This window comes from Argopecten irradians, chromosome 2, assembly GCF_041381155.1.
Source record: "Argopecten irradians isolate NY chromosome 2, Ai_NY, whole genome shotgun sequence".
Lineage (NCBI taxonomy): Eukaryota > Metazoa > Mollusca > Bivalvia > Pectinida > Pectinidae > Argopecten > Argopecten irradians.
Window position 1 is genome coordinate 69,209,664 of NC_091135.1, and position 23,097 is coordinate 69,232,760.

At 35.9% G+C, this 23,097-nt stretch overlaps 1 protein-coding gene across 1 annotated transcript in view; it reads left to right on the forward strand.

Annotated features, from left to right (window-relative positions):
• Positions 1 to 23,097, forward strand: part of LOC138316328 (5-oxoprolinase-like) — a 115,939-nt gene that overhangs the window by 24,530 nt on the left and 68,312 nt on the right. Inside the window, exons 16-32 of the mRNA XM_069257999.1 lie at positions 85 to 166; positions 442 to 579; positions 972 to 1,110; positions 4,872 to 4,984; positions 5,328 to 5,391; positions 5,871 to 5,971; positions 6,737 to 6,773; positions 8,239 to 8,349; positions 8,778 to 8,879; positions 9,652 to 9,826; positions 11,989 to 12,098; positions 14,555 to 14,629; positions 14,779 to 14,932; positions 15,078 to 15,093; positions 15,687 to 15,702; positions 16,084 to 16,100; positions 22,035 to 22,227. Coding sequence (XP_069114100.1) covers positions 85 to 166; positions 442 to 579; positions 972 to 1,110; positions 4,872 to 4,984; positions 5,328 to 5,391; positions 5,871 to 5,971; positions 6,737 to 6,773; positions 8,239 to 8,349; positions 8,778 to 8,879; positions 9,652 to 9,826; positions 11,989 to 12,098; positions 14,555 to 14,629; positions 14,779 to 14,932; positions 15,078 to 15,093; positions 15,687 to 15,702; positions 16,084 to 16,100; positions 22,035 to 22,227 — 1,643 coding nt within the window. The remainder of the gene's footprint in view (positions 1 to 84; positions 167 to 441; positions 580 to 971; positions 1,111 to 4,871; positions 4,985 to 5,327; positions 5,392 to 5,870; positions 5,972 to 6,736; positions 6,774 to 8,238; positions 8,350 to 8,777; positions 8,880 to 9,651; positions 9,827 to 11,988; positions 12,099 to 14,554; positions 14,630 to 14,778; positions 14,933 to 15,077; positions 15,094 to 15,686; positions 15,703 to 16,083; positions 16,101 to 22,034; positions 22,228 to 23,097) is intronic.

Below are 23,097 nucleotides of genomic sequence, written 5' to 3' on the forward strand. Positions count from 1 at the left end.
TTGATTTTAATTAATAGTGAAGAGTGTAAATACAATAGGTTGAAGTTTGAATAACGCATGGTTGATTATCCTATTGACTTGTAGGTTCATTTGCTCACATTGACAGTCGTATTGAACACTTGAGTGACGTGTGTTCACAGGAACTGCTGAAGCAGGGATTTGACAGGTACAGTATTTTACAAGTTTTAACAGCTACGTTTTTCTCTAGTATGGCCTATATTCCAGTGTGATTTTTACATGGACAAACACTAAAATCAGATGATGCTTTGAAGGTAAAAATTAATGAAAAAATGAACATCGATCGGAACGAAACACATTTATCCTTATCTTAAAGTTTATTTTTGGCAGCAATTCAATAATAATAGTTTTCTAGTATTTCTTGAAAAGAGTCTCTGTGAATAACTCCATGATAAAATCGTGTATCTTCACACACAATGTCAGTTCCCAGATAGAAACCAAGCCGTTCCTACACATGCGATACGACAGGACAGACTGTGCTCTCATGATTTCTCCGGACGAGGATCCTCCTGGACTCGGCACATGTAAATACGGGGATTTCAAAACAGCATTCCAGAAAAGGTATGCACAACATCATGTACAAAGCATGAAAGTAAACAGTAGACTGATGTATATCTTTTCACTTAGGGAGATTTGAAAAATATTTAGGGTCAGAATGGCTAAGTGATTGGTTTTAAAGGAGACATTTATTAGGTTAACTGAAACTACAATTCCTTACAAAATCATATAATCTTTGTGAAGTCGTGAGTACAGCTCTATAAGATAATGTTCATTATGTAAAATGACATGTTCAGAATATTTAAATTTCAGGAATCATTAGAAGATATACTTTTAAAAAGCCAAACCTCCACAGCAAGAGAAAAGTGTTCCATAAGATGAACATATTTTGTGAACTCATTTTTTGTAAAGAATACTTATACCATCAGTACCATGGTTCTGTCTCACTGTTACAGATATCAGATAGAATTTGGCTTCACGATACCAGATCGACCGATCCTGGTCGATGATATAAGGATACGTGGGGTCGGTAAAGCGTTTGTCAGTTTAGATGAATCAGTGACTGAAGTAAAAGAGCCACCGAGAGTAGAAAAGGTATGTATAAGTTATGACAACTTATGAAGCCATCTCCTTACAAAGTTAAATAGGAGCTGGCTCAAGTTATGACAACTTAATATGAAGCCATCTCCTTACAAAGTTAAATAGGATCTGGCTCAAGTTATGACAACTTAATATGAAGCCATCTCCTTACAAAGTTAAATAGGATCTGGCTCAAGTTATGACAACTTAATATGAAGCCATCTCCTTACAAAGTTAAATAGACAACAGATGACAGCATTGACTGGTTAATACATTGCCATCAAAAACAATAACTTAATACATTAACACACAGATATATATATAAAAAATAAAAGTCAACGACTTTCCTCTTGTACATTCACCATTTCATGATGGCTCTTCAGGAGTAGAAATGTTTATTTTTCAAAGAACAAATTAATGACGTCACAAATAGCGTGACATCACAAGGTACACACGTTTACATAACAATAATATGAAGTTGCGCCATTTTCTATTATGGCCTATTGAGAGTTGGTTTTAATATTTTTATAAGTTGATTTTCTTTGTTTTCCAACAAAACAGAGTCTGAAGAATGCAATTGATATAAAGATATAACATTTAATTGATCACCTGCACAATCATGAACATGCTTATTGACATTCAAATTACGTAGAGAATCCGTTCTTGTTTGTTGCCTATGAACAGTCATACATGTTCTAAGTTCATTACTAGTTTGGCCGATGTAAAAATCACCACAACGAGAACAAATTATAGCATATATCACACACTTTGATTTGCAATTCATGTTTGCTTTTACAGTAAAATGCAAGCCATTTTTAAAAACATATGTACTACATTCAATAATAATTGGACATGTACCGCATCTAGGTATCTTACATTTCGACACCACGGGGTCAGCAATAGATTTATTGAACCTGGAACTTGTCAACATTTGATTAAATTTTTAGGTTGTCTTCTACTTTGCAAAATTGTATGGTTTTCAAAAATCTTTCTCATACGATCACTACTTTGCATTAACTCATTACATTTATTTTTAATCACAGTAAAAATAAATGTAATGAGTTAATGCAAAGTAGTGATCGTATGAGAAAGATTTTTGAAAACCATACAATTTTGCAAAGTAGAAGACAACCTAAAAATTTAATCAAATGTTGACAAGTTCCAGGTTCAATAAATCTATTGCTGACCCCGTGGTGTCGAAATGTAAGATACCTAGATGCGGTACATGTCCAATTATTATTGAATGTAGTACATATGTTTTTAAAAATGGCTTGCATTTTACTGTAAAAGCAAACATGAATTGCAAATCAAAGTGTGTGATATATGCTATAATTTGTTCTCGTTGTGGTGATTTTTACATCGGCCAAACTAGTAATGAACTTAGAACATGTATGACTGTTCATAGGCAACAAACAAGAACGGATTCTCTACGTAATTTGAATGTCAATAAGCATGTTCATGATTGTGCAGGTGATCAATTAAATGTTATATCTTTATATCAATTGCATTCTTCAGACTCTGTTTTGTTGGAAAACAAAGAAAATCAACTTATAAAAATATTAAAACCAACTCTCAATAGGCCATAATAGAAAATGGCGCAACTTCATATTATTGTTATGTAAACGTGTGTACCTTGTGATGTCACGCTATTTGTGACGTCATTAATTTGTTCTTTGAAAAATAAACATTTCTACTCCTGAAGAGCCATCATGAAATGGTGAATGTACAAGAGGAAAGTCGTTGACTTTTATTTTTTATATATTCAACTCTACATGGACACGTACTTTTTTCTTGGTATACGTACTTTTTTCTTGGTATATATATATATATAAGGTATATATATTAAAAAACACAACAATAAAACAGTTGTTGTATTGCCCTAGCGCTTTCGTGGCTCTTGCTGTTCTTCAGGGGTTTGAAATGTTTTATTTGTAAATCATGACCTCATAGTACAATGACGTCAAAGTAAAATTACATGTACATAATATGGTACACAAAAATATAGTGAATGATTCTAAAAGAAACTGTAACAAAAACCTTTATTCCAAATACAGTCAGGTCTCTTTATACCAAACTCAGATATCTCAAAAACCTTTATTCCAAATACACTCATGTCTCCCTTGTATCAAACTCTGATATCTCAAACACCTTTATTCCAAATACACTCAGGTCTCCCTTGTATCAAACTCTGATATCTCAAACACCTTTATTCCAAATACAGTCAGGTCTCTTTATACCAAACTCAGATATCTCAAAAACCTTTATTCCAAATACACTCAGGTCTCCCTTATATCAAACTCTGATATCTCAAACACCTTTATTCCAAATACACTCAGGTCTCCCTTATATCAAACTCTTATATCTCAAACACCTTTATTCCAAATACAGTCAGGTCTCCCTTATATCAAACTCTGATATTTCAAACACCTTTATTCCAAATACACTCAGGTCTCCCTTGTATCAAACTCTGATATCTCAAACACCTTTATTCCAAATACACTCAGGTCTCCCTTGTATCAAACTCTGATATCTCAAACACCTTATTCCAAATACAGTCAGGTCTCTTTATACCAAACTCTGATTTCTCAAACACCTTTATTCCAAATACACTCAGGTCTCCCTTATATCAAACTCTGATATATCTCAAACACCTTTATTCCAAATACAGTCAGGTCTCCCTTATATCAAACTCTGATTTCTCAAACACCTTTATTCCAAATACAGTCAGGTCTCCCTTATATCAAACTCTGATATCTCAAACACCTTTATTCCAAATACACTCAGGTCTCCCTTGTATCAAACTCTGATATCTCAAACACCTTATTCCAAATACAGTCAGGTCTCTTTATACCAAACTCTGATTTCTCAAACACCTTTATTCCAAATACACTCAGGTCTCCCTTATATCAAACTCTGATATCTCAAACACCTTTATTCCAAATACAGTCAGGTCTCCCTTATATCAAACTCTGATTTCTCAAACACCTTTATTCCAAATACACTCAGGTCTCCCTTATATCAAACTCTGATATCTCAAACACCTTTATTCCAAATACAGTCAGGTCTCCCTTATATCAAACTCTGATATCTCAAACACCTTTATTCCAAATACAGTCAGGTCTCCCTTATATCAAACTCTGATTTCTCAAACACCTTTATTCCAAATACATTCAGGTCTCCATTATATCAAACTCTGATATCTCAAACACCTTTATTCCAAATACAGTCAGGTCTCCCTTATATCAAACTCTGATATCTCAAACACCTTTATTCTAAATACAGTCAGGTCCCTTTATATCAAACTCTGATATCTCAAACACCTTAATTCCAAATACAGTCAGGTCTCCCTTATATCAAACTCTGATTTCTCAAACACCTTTATTCCAAATACACTCAGGTCTGCCTTATATCAAACTCTGATATCTCAAACACCTTTATTCCAAATACAGTCAGGTCTCCCTTATATCAAACTCTGATATCTCAAACACCTTTATTCCAAATTCAGTTAGGTCCTTTTATAACTCAGATATCTCAAACACCTTTACATGTACATGAACATATTGTTTGTTGCTGTTTTGTTTCGAAAATCCATAAAGATGCATTTAATATAGTCCTTACTGCACAATTTGAAATATTAGATAGGAAATGTATTTTTCTTTCATGTTCTCTCTCACATTTTGGTATAACATAATACTATTTGAGCTGTAATCTTTTTCAAGTTTTATTTCAGATCATAATTTAACTTAATATCCATGCTGTGGTACCCTTGTTTGTAGATCACCAGGTGTTATTTTGAGGATGGACATTACAACACAAACATTTACCTGCTAGAGGATCTTGGGAAGGGTCATGTGATCGAGGGACCTGCAATCATCATCAATGGAAACAGGTTAGTAAAACTGTCAAAACTGTGTGTTAGGGAATATCATTGCTATTTTTTTTAGGAAAAAGAAGTTTTTGGTCTTTTCACACCAAATAATTGGCATTGTATTTGCATATGGTTTTAGAGCAAAGCCTAATTCCTGGAAATAATAACTTTCAATGGCTTTCTACATGCAAGTCTCAATCTTAAAACTCTATTGGGTAATAGCCTGACAGTAAATGACAAGGGTTCTTAACTGCAATGGTTTTATATTACTAAGTGTATTTTTGATTAATAAGAATTAATTTGAATAAGATAATAATAGAGTATTCTGTTTTGTTTTAACACATCTGACACGGTTGTTTTACAGTACAATATTAGTAGAACCAGCCTGTACAGCATCCATCACACCACACGGCGATATCAAAATGAAGGTAGGCTCAAGGTGATGAAACACCCAGTTTTCTTTTCTACTAATATCGTCCAGGATTTCTCAAAAATTAAATTTCCAGTGGATCAATTCTTCTGCTATCCCGAGCGCTGGACGACAAAAGGAAAGTTCCATCTTGCTTGAACATATGGAGGAGTGGCATCTATATGTCTAGATTTTAAAAGATCAATCAGGATATATAGTGACCAGATAATGGACGGTTCACCAGCTATCACTCTGGTTAGTCGGTACAGCATAGGACTTTATACTTTAGCTTTAAGGAGACTTTGATGTTTTCTCTGGCATTAGATAGGTTTATGTGTGTGTGTGCGAGCACAAGGTGTGGCTATATACATACCATCTGGCAATCAATCAATTAGGTCCATATCACTAAGTTTACAAGGAGTGCAACCTTAATTATCAAGATAAAATTTATTTTTAATTTATCAAACATAACCTCATGAACTACTTGTTGCTGTGTAGATTGGAAGTGGGAAGTTACATGAGATCGGTACAGAACTTGATGCGATTCAGCTGTCCATCTTCTCCAACAGATTCATGAGTATTGCAGAGCAAATGGGACGGTAAGGATGTCGTGCTATTATATACACAGGGGTAATATTTTAATATTTAAAATCATGAAATCTAATACATGTACCTCACAAAACTTATCAAAAATTCGGATTTTATATGCAACAGCCTGTTTTATGACTGACGCTTACAAAGGCTACAAAGAGGATTCCTGAAAAGAAACCCTCACGATTAAGTTCTAAACAATAAACAAAATTTAGCAACAATACAGTATTTAAAGATGCTCCACCGCTGACAGAGAATAATCAATAATCATCATTTTAAAAATGTTTGGTGTTTAATCATGTTTATAATCATACATATATGTCTAATTAACACAAAATTACTACAAAATAATCTATTTTTATTCTGTCGCATGCTCAATCAATAGTTCATTTCATATAGGAGATAGTGCCACAGAATTTTTTCGGGATTCAATTAATTATTTCAAATATTTTTATCTTGAAATAAAATTAGAAGCTTAAACTGTTCATTGGTGGCAATGATGTAAAGTAAGTAACTTTTTCAATTGAAGAAAACTATTTATTTGTCTGCTCCTGTTTTTTCTATTGAGAAAAAATACCATTTGTCAGCAGTGGAACATCTGTAAAAAAGTGTCATTTATAATACACTGTTTATTGTTTAACCCATGAATTGTCTCTGTGCAGTAAAACTTTCTGTTTTTAATTTTATATAAAATTATTGAAGTGGATGACTGTAGGTTTTCTGATCCAGTTTTTGTCCCTGCTTTATTATTTAGTTTTATCTGTTTTACACAGGGTGCTACAGAGAACAGCCATCTCTACTAATATCAAGGTGAGTGTCTCTGTCAAATACAGACAGAAAAGTAATAAGTATAAATTATGTAGTCGGACCTTACACTCTAAAAGTTTATAGATTCTGTTTGATTGGGCTCGGCCAAACTTGATGGTCAAACATTGAAATTAACTTCCGAATATTAATTGACCATTTGTACTTAATTACTCAAAAGTTTAAATCATAGTTCCATTGGCTTTTAAGAAAAAGATGTTTAAATGTACGTTTAGAAACCATAAATATTTGCTAGTTTCCCTGAAACAAGAAAGATAATAAGTTTGTAATTTATGTAATTGTATTTCATTTAGGGTTGAGTCTTGCTTATCTGTCTTTAGGTTACATATTATATAATGTTATCAACCTTTAGGATACATATTATATAATGTTATTGGCATTTATTATATAATGTTATTGGCATTTAGGTTATATTATATAATGTTAATGGCCTTTAGGTTAGATATAATATAATCTAATCGGCCTTCAGGTTACATATTATATAATGTTATCGGCCATTAGGTTATATTATATTATGTTATTGGCCTTTAGGTTACATAATATATAATGTTATCTGCCTTAAGTTTACATATTATATAATGTTACAGTGTATCTGCCTTTAGGTTACATATTATATAAAGTTATTGGCCTTTAGTTTACATATTATATAATGTTATCTGCCTTTAGTTTACTATTATATACTGTTATTGGCATTTAGTTTACATATTATATAATGTTATCTGCCTTTAGTTTACTATTATATACGTTATGGCATTTAGTTTAATATATATAATGTTATCTGCCTTAAGTTTACATAATATATAATGTTATCTGCCTTAAGTTTACATATTATATTATGTTATCTGCCTTTAGGTTACATATTATATAATGTTATCTGCCTTAAGTTTACATATTACATGTTATTGGCATTTAGTTTACATATTATATAATGTTACAGTGTATCTGCCTTTAGGTTACATATTATATAAAGTTATTGGCCTTTAGTTTACATATTATATAATGTTATCAGCCTTTAGGTTACATATTATATAATGTTATTAGCCTTTAGGTTACATGCCTTTTATATATAATGTCAAGTGTTACGTTATTAGCCTTTAGGTTACATGTTATATAATGTAATCGGCCTTTAGTTTACATATTATATAATGTTATCAGCCTTTAGGTTACATATTGTATAATGTTATTAGCCTTTAGGTTACATATTATATAATGTTATTGGCCTTTAGTTTACATATTATATAATGTTATTGGCCTTTAGGTTACATGTTATGTAATCTTATCGGCCCTGACTTTACATGTTCTATAATGTTAGTAGCCTTTAGGTTACCTATGATATAATGTTATCGGCCCTTAGGTTACATATTGTATAATTTTATCAGCCTTTAGGTTACATATTATATAATGTTATCTGCCTTTAGGTTACGTATTGTTTAATGATATCTGCCTTTAGGAGAGACTTGATTTCTCCTGTGCCATGTTTGGTCCTGATGGTGGACTGGTGGCCAATGCCCCACACATACCAGTACATCTAGGGGCCATGCAGGAGGCAGTCCAGTATCAGGTAAAGACTATCATACAATCTCCACAAGATCTGTTATCTTATCTTCTTGGAAACAAAGTGCTATAACTGCTTTGATTCTTTATCATTAATTTATGAGTCTGTATCACAACTCTTAAATTCATACTTTTTAATAACCCAGTGTCATTGTTATTTATTCCGTTACAGTGTCTTACTCTTTGACAAAACATAATATTGCTCTGCCAAGACACTTGATGGCCATGTGTCCAGCAAATCCTTTATGATAAAATTACATTGCATGAAATTTGTACGCTATGTACAGTTTGATCTATTTTTTTCTCAATGTAAGATATAATGATAAAAATAATTGAGTGGATGTAGACCAATCATACAAATTAGAAATTATAACGAAATTTGTTTGTCTATGTAACTCATTATCTTTGACATGATTGGATGTATTTTGTTTAAAGCTTCGGCAGCTGGGATCAAGTATTTGTGATGGTGATGTGATATTGTCTAACCATCCGCAGGCTGGTGGAAGTCACCTACCGGATCTGACTGTCATCACACCGGTAACATGAATAACACTTCTCCATAGCTTTCATAGCTAAAGAGACAAAGACAAATGTTCTTCATAGACAGGTGTCCTTTATATAGAGGTGTCCTTCATAGACAGGTGTCCCTTATAGAAAGGTGTCCTTTATATAGAGGTGTCCTTCATTTTTGTCCTTCATTTTTGTAGATCCGGCCTTCGGCTGCCACTTGCCGAAGGGTAAATTGCGCTCCATTGTGCTATATAGTTTAATATTTGTCTACTTTGTCCCGCATTACTGTTCGTGTCCTATTATGTATTCGTGTTCGTTTTGTATGTCTTGATAAAGGAGCAGATCGCCTCGCAAATTTGACAATTTGTTTTGTCCACACGGTTGGAATTACTTCCTTGTCCCATATTTACCATTTGAAGTAATTCGTATCCAACAGACTTACGTTTGATTGGATCCTGTGTCATCTGGAAAATCCTGTTGATATTACTTCTTTGACCCTAAAGCAACTTACATATATATACCTGTTACACTCATTTGTATGCAATTATCTATTTTTTAAATATCTGCAGGTAGCTGTTATAAGATGTGCATATACTTGTATATATATGAATGCAGTTGAACTTGAATACTCCATGTAATTTGAAATGTTTCATAGGTCCTTGGAGGCCTTAAAATTACACTATTCTAACTTTGAATGAGACCAAAAAATTCATTAGAAATTTTATATTAATAGGGAGGAAGAAACAAATAGTTTCAATTGTATATGATTTGGATTTTAAATATAGGTTACATATTACAGGTATTCTACAACAAAGTGCCTAGGCCAGTTTTCTTTGTGGCAAGTCGTGGTCATCATGCCGACATAGGGGGGATAACTCCAGGTTCCATGCCTCCTCATTCCAAGTCGATCCACGAGGAAGGAGCTGTATTTAAGTCCTTCATGTTGGTGAAAGGAGGTGTATTTATGGAGGAAGGTAAATGTGTACAGTAAAAAAGTCTCTCTCTATATATCCATCTGAAAAATTTAATTCACCATTTCTTTTGAGAATCAGCAGGTGCAAATGGAATATATCTCCTAGGTAATCTGTGTATAAACAGATGACATCATAACTTCTAACATTGTTAGACAGACTACATTAACAGTTGCCAACCATTTGGACAAAAAATGTTATCGACTCTGCAAATCGAATGGTTTTTGAATCTTGTTTTGTAAAGTTGTATTATTTAGCTGTTGTATAGGTGGCCATCAGGTATATGTAGTCTTCGTTTGTTGGGTCCGTACAACGTTGAGAATTGTCGTTGAAATGATGATTGACTCTGATGTTTTTGTCGACATTTTATTCTTTAGTACTTCATACGTTACATAGAGTCATTGTTGATATATGTGGCCCAAAATGGGACCACACACAAGGTGTGTGCTCCTCTGTGTTTCTCCCTCTCTCTACAATAAGTGGTCAGCTCTATTTATACATAACAACGAGAGCATGGGGATCAGTATTTGGCCATGATATCCAACACCTGAAACATCTGATACATGGATAGCTACTGCATAACATAAGTAACACGCTGAACCAATTAATACTGACCAGTTTCATAATTAGCATTACATATAAGATGTTCAGGCACCACATACCATTACACAACAACGAGAAACTTATAGCTATAACCCAGACTATTATGTACAGGCCTGGCCAGTTGTCGCATGACACTGACAGTATATATACGTTTAGACCTGGGACACACACGAATAGCTGTAAGTCTATATCAGTATCTTATGAAATAAAACTTATTATGTTATAATTAAAAATGTTATCGACTCTGCAAATCGACTCTGCAAGGCTTTACCATTTTAACAGCCATGTATCTAGAACTCAGATAGTTGTATGTAAACATTACCATTGTAACAGCCATGTATCCAGAACTCAGATCGTTGTATGTAAACATTACCATTGTAACAGCCATGTATCCAGAACTCAGATCGTTGTATGTAAACATTACCATTGTAACAGCCATGTATCCAGAACTCAGATAGTTGTATGTAAACATTACCATTGTAACAGCCATGTATCCAGAACTCAGATCGTTGTATGTAAACATTACCATTGTAACAGCCATGTATCCAGAACTCAGATAGTTGTATGTAAACATTACCATTGTAACAGCCATGTATCCAGAACTCAGATCGTTGTATGTAAACATTACCATTGTAACAGCCATGTATCCAGAACTCAGATCGTTGTATGTAAACATTACCATTGTAACAGCCATGTATCCAGAACTCAGATCGTTGTATGTAAACATTACCATTGTAACAGCCATGTATCCAGAACTCAGATCGTTGTATGTAAACATTACCATTGTAACAGCCATGTATCCAGAACTCAGATCGTTGTATGTAAACATTACCATTGTAACAGCCATGTATCCAGAACTCAGATCGTTGTATGTAAACATTACCATTGTAACAGCCATGTATCCAGAACTCAGATCGTTGTATGTAAACATTACCATTGTAACAGCCATGTATCCAGAACTCAGATCGTTGTATGTAAACATTACCATTGTAACAGCCATGTATCCAGAACTCAGATCGTTGTATGTAAACATTACCATTGTAACAGCCATGTATCCAGAACTCAGATCGTTGTATGTAAACATTACCATTGTAACAGCCATGTATCCAGATCTCAGATTGTGGTATGTAAAAACTTGGTAAGCCTAGAAGCAATATTTGTTAATATGTTTGAAATTAACGCATGACAACGTGTCGAAATTTGCAATTTCTAGACTTAAAATTTAAAAATAAAAGGGATATTTATTGTCTTTCTTGATTTGCTCTGTCTTTGACTCTAAAAGTACATGTGGCCAAGTATTGTAATTGTGATATCCTTTGATCACCATACTTTGTTAATATACCTGTTATATCTCTGACAGGTGTTTAAAAGGTAAGAAGGTGTGGAATAAGGACATTCTGTTTTGGAACATAATTATTAATAATTAGTTTTCGTATTTTGTAGAAGTGACACCACAATCTGTTATGGAACATCATTATATATAATTAGTATTCATATTTTGTAAAAGTGACTCCACAATCTGTTATATATCATTATATATAATTAGTATTTGTATTTTGTAGAAGTGACCGCGGCCCTAAATGAGCCCGGTCAGTACCCAGGCAGCAGTGGCACGAGGAATCTCCATGACAACCTCAGTGATCTCAAGGCCCAGGTGGCAGCCAATCAAAAGGTGAAAAAAGGAGCAATTTGTTTGTAGGCCTCTCAGTTAAAAGTTATTTGATTTTAAAATTAGTTAACTTTATCACCTTATAGCTTATCGACCTTATCAAAGAGCTGATATGGTACAGGGTATCCGCCTTATCAATGAGCTGATATGTTACAGTGTATCCGCCTTATCAATGAGCTGATATGTTACAGGGTATCCACCTTATCAATGAGCTGATATGTTACAGGGTATCCGCCTTATCAATGAGCTGATATGTTACAGGGTATCCGCCTTATCAATGAGCTGATATGTTACAGGGTATCCGCCTTATCAATGAGCTGATATGTTACAGGGTTATCCGCCTTATCAATGAGCTGATATGTTACAGGGTATCCGCCTTATCAATGAGCTGATATGTTACAGGGTATCCGCCTTATCAATGAGCTGATATGTTACAGGGTATCCACCTTATCAATGACCTGTTACAGGGTATCCACCTTATCAATGAGCTGATATGTTACAGGGTATCCGCCTTATCAATGAGCTGATATGTTACAGGGTATCCGCCTTATCAATGAGCTAATATGTTACAGGGTATCCACCTTATCAATGAGCTGATATGTTACAGGGTATCCGCCTTATCAATGAGCTGATATGTTACAGGGTATCCACCTTATCAATGAGCTGATATGTTACAGGGTATCTGCTAGGGCTGCCCGCGATACGGCAGAAGCGTACCACGATATATTGCGATACACAACAACTGTATTGTGATATGTATTGCAATATTTTGACCTTAGCATATGTGTTGTCTATTTTGTATATATTCCATAATAAAAACACCCATTACATTATACAAACATACAGTGCTATGTTATGTAGTTTTACATCGATTTGAACCATGTTGTTGAGTAACAAAAATGTTCAAATGTGTTCTTGTTTTAAAAAAATACGAGTCTGTTTGTGAAAACGCTAGGCTAACTGTTACAGACGATCGTAACCTAATAATGCAATAACTAAAACATGATAGTGTCTGCAAATATTTACACTTTTGAACCTAAATGATGAACAAATTTACGTACAATTGTCCTGGCAAAATAAGCTTACGATCGTGATTAAACTTCAAAGGGCTGACCGGCTTGCAGTGTTGTTTTGACACGTGTAGGAAATCGAAAATGGCGGCGGACGATGAAGCCTGAAAAAGCTGGCAAAATCCCTGCAGCCATGTATTCACCGGGCCTTAAATGTGTTTAGAGAATTAAGATATTCCGGTATTGTTGATTGATTGAGCAAATCAGCTTGATAATATTTCAGAAACTAGCCTAATGTCATATTGTTTATATTCAACGTCATGCAAATGTTTGAATCATTTGAACATAGTAACAAACATTTGACCGACATCTGAATCGAATGAAAACGAAAGGGATACCCAAATGGCTTCATATTATCGGAAAGGAAAACAAATACAACTTGCTGGTTTTGTTTTAATGACAGGACGTTTTAATTATATCAAATTAATGAAATTATGATACTAAGAAAATATATCGTAAAAAACCGGTACAGGTAAACTGTATCGCGGTACAATATTTTTTGGTGGTGTATTGCAATACCCCAATATACCGGTGAACCGCGGCAGCCCTAGTATATGATTTATCAATGAGCTGATATGTTACAGGGTATCCGCCTTATCAATGAGCTGATATGTTACAGGGTATCCGCCTTATCAATGAGCTGATATGTTACAGGGTATCCACCTTATCAATGAGCTGATATGTTACAGGGTATCCGCCTTATCAATGAGCTGATATGTTACAGGGTATCCGCCTTATCAATGAGCTGATATGTTACAGTGTATCTGCCTTATCAATGAGCTGATATGTTACAGTGTATCTGCCTTATCAATGAGCTGATATGTTACAGGGTATCTGCCTTATCAATGAGCTGATGTGCTACAGGGTATCCGTCTTATCAATGAGCTGATATGTTACAGGGTATCCGACTTATCAATGAGCTGATATGTTACAGTGTATCCAACTTATCAATGAGCTGATATGTTACAGGGTATCTGACTTATCAAAGAGCTGATATGTTACAGGGTATCTGACTTATCAATGAGCTGATATGTGACAGGGTATCCGCCTTATCAATGAGCTGATATGTTACAGGGTATCCGCCTTATCAATGAGCTGATATGTTACAGGGTATCCGCCTTATCAATGAGCTGATATGTTACAGTGTATCCAACTTATCAATGAGCTGATATGTTACAGGGTATCCGCCTTATCAATGAGCTGATATTTTACAGGGTGTCCGCCTTATCAATGAGCTGATATGTTACAGGGTATCCGCCTTATCAATGAGCTGATATGTTACAGTGTATCCAACTTATCAATGAGCTGATATGTTACAGGGTATCTGACTTATCAATGAGCTGATATGTTACAGGGTGTCCGCCTTATCAATGAGCTGATATGTTACAGGGTATCCGACTTATCAATGAGCTGATCGACGAGTATGGTTTAGACGTGGTACAGGCCTATATGGGACATATACAGGTAGGAATATAATACTATAGTTGGTAAAGTTAGAGTGTCTACAGACTTTCAATGAAAAACACCAAAAACATAAAGTTGTCCAGATGATCATTGATTTGACATTAGAAGAGTCAAAGTTGAATAGCTCCATGTCATTGTTATAACTCCAGGCCAACGCTGAAGTAGCTGTTCAGGAAATGTTGTGTGAGATTGCTCGTAAAACCAAACAGAAGACTGGACAGACAAGACTGACCGCTGAGGAATTCATGGACGATGGGTCAAAGATTTCCCTGGATATAGAGATAGATGAAACTAAGGTAGTTGGCAAAATATATATACAAAATATGTGATCCTTTGTCTTTACATCCTAAGATATTACTTTAACCAGTTTTGTTCCATGTATATGGGACAACCTAGTTGAGATGGTGTGTCACTGTGACCTATATTGTGATCTTTGACCGTAGTATAGACTTTACAGACTCTTCGTTACTGTGGGGCATTAAAGCATCATACTATATAGGGATTGGATTTCGCTTTTATGTTAACCATGCTTGTATGGAGCAATTCCTCTAAGAATATATTTATGGGGCACGTTAACGCCCCATATTGAATAATATTCTTAGAGGAATTGCTCCATACAAGCATGGTTAACATAAAAGCGAAATCCAATCCCTATATTTACACTCACACGAATTTTTATTACTGTAATATATTTCATGCAATAAAATCGTCATTTGAAAGTGATGTAATTATTCAATAAAAGTCGGTCGAAAGTGGGAGGAGCTTACTCAATTGAACAGCGAATGATGACTCTTCACGTAAGATAGAGTTATTCATCCGCGACGACAAAAAAAGTTCAATATTTTCGTGTAAAATAAACCTGACAAACAAAGTAAATTTCAGAGATAATTTTATTTAATCAGATCACTACTTTAAATATATATTCAATTTTGCTAAAAGTTAATATATAGCGTAAAAACAAGAAGTATTTGTATTCGGCCACATGTGTGAACTCGGTGACCGTTATTGTTCAGCGAGGCGAAGCTGACACACGCTTACACACTGGATTTTGCCGAAGTTGTCAAAACCCTGGTGTTCAAGTAGCTCCATGTGTTTGAGATTGTCGTCTGACTTGATGATATTACATCCTTGGGAGCCATGTGATTATATAATCTACACTTAGATCCATCAACATCGATAGATTGAATAACTTCACTTGTGTTATATGGATATAATGTATTTGTGGTGACACGTAAATGTCAACACGTGGATTACTAGCGGTGCATGTTTTATAATACACTGTCACACGATTAAATTCTCAAAGAACAAAGACAAGATGATATGTTTAATACATGTAACTGACCTCTGTCAGAGGGTCTCAAGACAGTCCACCCCAAAGACTCGATCGTAGGACGAACACAGACACAGAGGTAATGTTTACATCTGACATCCATCATTTTTAACCAAAATGAAAGCACTGCACGTCGCCACGGTCGGGATATTTTTTCCTATTTCCTTATACAATTGTTAATTTATAAAACGTTTGTATCATATATAAATATAAAACATATATGTATTGTTTAAATTTTTCCAAAATTCTATGAAAAACAACAGTGTACACGTAATGTTGCGTCAAAATGTAAACAAAGCCATCCGTTTCTTTTAAACAAAAAGAAGCTCCTTTATGTTACATAGAACATTTTCATACGCAAGTTCAAAGTTCAATGTTACCATGCAGTTATATTTACACTTGCTAGGCTTGGTCACTATACGCTAATACTAGCCGATTTTGTTTACCATAACTGCATGGTAACATTGAACTTTGAACTTGCGTAAGGAAATGTTCTGTGCAACGTAAAAGGACTACTTTTTTAAAAAAGAAACACATGGCTTTGTTTACATTTTGACGCAACATTACGTGTATATTGTTGTTTTTCATAGAATTTTGGAAAAATGTAAACAATATATACATGTTTTATATTTATATATGATTCAAACAATTTTTAAATTAACAATTGTATAAAGGAACAGAAAAATATCCGGGGCGACGTGCTTTCATTTTTGTTAAAAATGATGGGTGTCAAATGTAAACATTACCTCTGTGCCTATGTTCGTCCTACGACCGAGCCTTTGGGGTGGACGGGTGTGAGACCCTCTGATAGAGGTCAGTTATAAACATATCCTCTTGTCTTTGTTCTTTGAGTATTTAATCATGTGTATTATAAAACATGCACCGCTAATAATCCACGTGTTGACAGTTCCGCGTCACCATAAATACATTGTATCCATTGAACACAAGTGAATTTGTTTCATCTATCGATGGCGATATGGATCTAAGCGTAGATTATATAATCACATGGCTCCCAAGGATGTAATATCTTCAAGTCAGACGACATCTCAAACACATTGAGCTACTTGAAAATCGGTGTTTTAACAACTTCGGCAAACTAAAGTGTGTAAGCGTGCGTCAGCTTCGCCTCGCTGCACAATAACGGTCACCGAGTTCACACATGTCGCAGTGTACAAATTCTTTATGTTATTACGCTATATATTAACTTTTAGCAAAATTGAATATATATTTAAAGTTCTGATCTGATTAAATAAAATTATCTCTGAAATTTACTTTGTTTGTCATGTTTATTTTACACTAAAAAGATAAAACTTTTTTGTCGTCGCGGATGAATAATTCTACCTTCATACCAGGTAATTCAGTATTTTACTTTTCCTTGCTCGTCCACCTGCCCTGCTCAGGGCTGTCTCGAAAAGCACATGTTAAGGCTTATTAGGATTATGCATCGTATCAGTTTATTACCTTTCGCATTTCGCTCACCTCCATGCCAGGGCTGTATGTAGAAATTGATGATAGAGCGTTATAGTTTATATCATCTTATCTGTATATTTACTTTTCTTGTCCAACCACTCCCTGAGGGATGTTCTTGTAAGCCTTGTTAATGGCTATAGTTATATCATCGTTGTGCTGATGATAATACTGTTCCTTTTCCATGCTCCCTGAGGTGCTGTCTGAAGCATGTTATAGGCTGTGTAGTAGTGTAGTTAATTTCATGGTATCAAGTTATAATCATCCTTTTACTTTATCCAACTCCCCTGGCAGTGCGCAGGGCTGTTCTGATCGCCTGCTGTTAAGGCTAGAGTTTTATAATGGTATCTCAGTTATATTAGCCTTTACCTTTTTCTCACCTCCCTGAGGCTAGAGCTGAGTAACTAGAGAAGCCTGTTTATGGTCTGTATGTTGATATCATTGTATCAGTATATTACTTTCTCTTTTCCAACCTTCCTTTGCAGGGCTGTCTGAAGCTGTTAAGGCTATAGTTCTGATCATCGTATCAGTATATTACCTTTTCCTTTTCCTACTCCACTGCCTGGGCTGTTAGAAGCCTGTTATGGCTATAGTTTTATCACTCGGTCATCAGTATATTACACCCTTCCTTTTCCACCTCCCTGTCAGGGGCTGTCTGAAGCCTGTTAAGGCTATAGTTATATGCATGACGTATCAGTAATATTTACCTTTTCCTTTTCCCTGCAGGGCTGTCTGAAGCCTTGTTAAGGCTATAGTTAGTTATATCTATCAGTATCTGTATATTACCTTTTCCTTTTCCCTGCAGTGGCTGGCTGTCTGAAGCCTGTTAAAGGCGTATAGTTATATCATGGTATCAGTATATTAACTTTCCTTTTCCACCTCACCTGCAGGGCTTGTCTGAGACTTGTTAAGGCTATAGTTATAATCATGGTATGAAGTATATAACCTTTCCTTTTCCACCTCCCCTGCAGGGCTGTCCTGAAGCCTGTGAAGACCTGTTGAGTAATTCAGTATATTTACCTTTCCTGCTATAGTTATAAGGCCATAGTTTATCATCGTATTATATTTCCTTTCCTTTGTCCCTGCAAGGGGCTGTCTGAAGCCTGTTAATGGCTATAGTTATATCATGGTATCAGTATATTACCTTTTCCTTTTCCACCTCCCTGCAGGGCTGTCTGAGGACCTGTTAAGGGGCTATAGTTATCTCATCGTAATCAGTATATTACCTTTTCATTTCCACCTCCCTGCAGGGCTGTCTGAAGCCGTTATGGCTATTGTTTATATCATCGTATCAGTTATAATACCTTTCCTTTTTCCCTGCCAGGGCTGTCTGAAGTCCATTGTTAAGGCTTTAGTTATATCAATGGTATCAGTATATTTACGTTTCCTATTTCAACATCCCTGCAAGTGGCTGTCTGAAGCCTGTTAAGGCTATGTTCTATCAGGTATCAGTATATTACCTTCCTTTTCCACCTCCCTGCAGGCTTGTTGAAGCCTGTTAATTTAGGCTGATAGTTATATCAATTGTATCAGTTTATTTACCTTTCCTTTTCCACTGCAGGGCTGTCTGAAAGCCTGTTAAGGCTATAGTTATATCATGGTATCAGTATATTACCTTTCCTTTTTCAACCTCCCTGCAGGGCTGTCTGAAAGCCTGTTAAGGCTATAGTTATATCATGGTTTTCAGTCATATTTACCTTCCTTTTCACACCTCTCTGCAGGGTTTGTCTGAAGCCTGTTTAAGGCTATAGTTATATCATGGTATCACGTATATTACCTTTCCTTTTCCCTGCAGGGGCTGTCTGAAGCCTGTTAAGGCTATATGTTATAATCATCGTATCAGTATATTACCTTTTCCCTCTTTCCCTGCAGGGCTGTCTGATGCCTGTTAAGGATATTAGTTATATCATGGTATCAGTCTCTTGCCCTTTTACCCTTTTCACCTCCCTGAAGGTCTGTCTGAAGCCTTGTTAAGGTATAGTTATATCATTTGCTATCAGTATATTACCTTTACTTTTCACCTCCTGCAGGGCTGTCTGAAGCATGTTATGGCTGTAGTTATATCATGGTATCAGTATAGTGACCTTTCCTTTTCCACCTCCCTGCAGGGCTGTTGAAGCCTGTTAAAGGACTATAGTTATATGCATAGGTATCAGTATATTACCTTTCCATTTTCCACCTCCCATGCCCAGGGCTGTCTGAAGCAATGGTTAAGGCTATAGTTATATCATCGTATCAAGGTATTATTACTTCCTTTTCACCTCCTGCACGGGTTGTCTGTAAGGCCTGTTAAGGCTATTGTTAGTATCAGTATATACCTTTCCTTTTCACTCCCTGCAGGGCTGTCTGGAAAGCTGTTAACGCTTAAGGCTATAGTTATATCATCGTTTATCTGATATTACTTTCCTTTTCCACCTCCTGCAGGGCTGTCTGATAGCCTGTTCAAGGCTATAGTTAAATCATCGTATTCAGTATATTACCTTTCCTTTTCCTACCTCCTTGCAGGGCTCGTATGAAGCCTGTTACGGGCTATTAGTTATATCATGTATCAGTATATTACCAGTTCCTTTTCCCTGCAGGGCTGTCTGAAGCCTGTTAAGGCTATTAGTATCATCAGTCGTATCAGTAATTACTTTTCCTTTTCCACCTCCTGCAGGGCATGTCTGAAAGCCTGTTAAGTCTATAGTTCTATCATCGTATCAGTATATTACCATTCCTTTTCATTCATGCAGGGCTGTCTGAAGCCTGTTAAGGCTATAGTTATATCATCGTATCAGTATATTACCTTTCCTTTTTCCACCTCCCTGCAGGGCTGTCTGACGCCTGTTTAAGGCTATAGTTATATCATCGCTATCAGTATATTACCTTTCCTTTTCCACCTCCCTGCAGGGGCTGTCTGAAGCCTGTTAAGGCTATAGTTATATCATGGTATCAGTGTATTTTACCTTTCCTTTCCACCTCCCTGCAGGGCTGTCTGAAGCCTGTTAAGGCTATAGTTATATCATGGTATCAGTATATTACCTTTCCTTTTCCACCTCCCTGCAGGGCTGTCTGAAGCCTGTTAAGGCTATAGTTATATCATCGTATCAGTATATTACCTTTCCTTTTCCCTGCAGGGCTGTCTGAAGCCTGTTAAGGCTATAGTTATATCATGGTATCAGTATATTACCTTTCCTTTTCCACCTCCCTGCAGGGCTGTCTGAAGCCTGTTAAGGCTATAGTTATATCATGGTATCAGTATATTACCTTTCCTTTTCCACCTCCCTGCAGGGCTGTCTGAAGCCTGTTAAGGCTATAGTTATATCATGGTATCAGTATATTTACCTTTCCTTTTCCACCTCCCTGCAGGGCTGTCTGAAGCCTGTTAAGGCTATAGTTATATCATGGTATCAGTATATTACCTTTCCTTTCCACCTCCCTGCAGGGCTGTCTGAAGCCTGTTAAGGCTATAGTTATATCATGGTATCAGTATATTACCTTTCCTTTTCCACCTCCCTGCAGGGCTGTCTGAAGCCTGTTAAGGCTATAGTTATATCATCGTATCAGTATATTACCTTTCCTTTTCCACCTCCCTGCAGGGCTGTCTGAAGCCTGTTAAGGCTATAGTTATATCATGGTATCAGTATATTACCTTTCCTTTTCCACCTCCCTGCAGGGACTGTCTGAAGCCTGTGTTAAGGCTATAGTTATATTCATGGGTATCAGTATATTACCTTTCCTTTTCCACCTCCCTGCAGGGCTGTCTGAAGCCTGTTAAGGCTATAGTTATATCATGGTATCAGTATATTACCTTTCCTTTTCCACCTCCTGCAGGGCTGTCTGAAGCCTGTTAAGGCTATAGTTATATCATCGTATCAGTATATTACCTTTCCTTTTCCACCTCCCTGCAGGGCTGTCTGAAGCCTGTTAAGGCTATAGTTATATCATGGTATCAGTATATTACCTTTCCTTTTCCACCTCCCTGCAGGGCTGTCTGAAGCCTGTTAAGGCTATAGTTATATCATGGTATCAGTATATTACCTTTCCTTTTCCACCTCCCTGCAGGGCTGTCTGAAGCCTGTTAAGGCTATAGTTATATCATCGTATCAGTATATTACCTTTCCTTTTCCACCTCCCTGCAGGGCTGTCTGAAGCCTGTTAAGGCTATAGTTATATCATGGTATCAGTATATTACCTTTCCTTTTCCACCTCCCTGCAGGGCTGTCTGAAGCCTGTTAAGGCTATAGTTATATCATGGTATCAGTATATTACCTTTCCTTTTCCACCTCCCTGCAGGGCTGTCTGAAGCCTGTTAAGGCTATAGTTATATCATCGTATCAGTATATTACCTTTTCCTTTTCCTGCTCCCTGGGCTGTCTGAAGCCTGTTAAGGCTATAGTTATATCATCGTATCAGTATATTACCTTTCCTTTTCCACCTCCCTGCAGGGCTGTCTGAAGCCTGTTAAGGCTATAGTTATATCATCGTATCAGTATATTACCTTTCCTTTTCCACCTCCCTGCAGGGCTGTCTGAAGCCTGTTAAGGCTATAGTTATATCATGGTATCAGTATATTACCTTTCCTTTCCACCTCCCTGCAGGGCTGTCTGAAGTCTGTTAAGGCTATAGTTATATCATGGTATCAGTATATTACCTTTCCTTTTCCCTGCAGGGCTGTCTGAAGCCTGTTAAGGCCCTTATACCAGCTGGAAGTATTCTGGACCCTTCAGAGAATGCTGCTGTTGTTGGGGGAAATGTTCTCACATCTCAAAGAATCGTCGACGTTCTACTCAAGGCTTTTGGAGTTTGTGCTGCATCACAGGTACTGAGAATTAGTTATAACACATGCATTGAAAAGTATTAAAAATGTTGTTCCTTTTGCTACCTTCACTAGATAGAAATAAAAATGAAAAAAAAAACCAACAACAAAACAGAATTACAGTTTTAGTGGGGTATACTTAGTCAATGGGGAATGGTAAAATCTCTTCAAACTGTCAAAAATTCAGTATAACCATGGAAAACGACAAGGAATAAATATGAACAGGGATTACAATTCATTTAAAATAAACAGTATTTCAATATATATCCAATATCAAATTACGTGGATTTGATTGTATGTAATGATGTTACAGTGATGATAATTACTTCACAGATGTGATATTGATGCTTGTTTTCACGTGTCTAGAAAAGTCCCCCTTGCCGTCTTGAAAAGATAACATGAGATAGGGGTTACCTCCCTTCTAACACAAAATCTTACCATTCTCTCCTGGTTGACAAGTTTTCAGGATTTTCCGACATTATCTGAACTTTCACACTTAATCTATAAATCAGGTAAGAAATCAATTGTATAAAGTTGACTTACACGTATTGGAGAAAACTATTTAGATATGGTCCTATAATGTGAATGTATTACTTACACAATTATGGACTTAAGCATATGTTTATTGATGGTTTTAATAAAGTTATGAGGTTGCTGCATGTTGTTACTTCACAAGTGATCTGAACAAGGATAGGCTGACTCAAATTGACTCCACCTCAGGAATTTTAGGGTAGAAATGAATATAATTTTTCCAATATAGTAATGTTTGGTAGGCTTGGCTTTGAAGTCTTTGTAAGACTAGGGTTTCCAACTTATAGTTGACTTCATGCTCACAACCCATGGAAAACCTTGGCAAGTAAGCATGGATCTGTT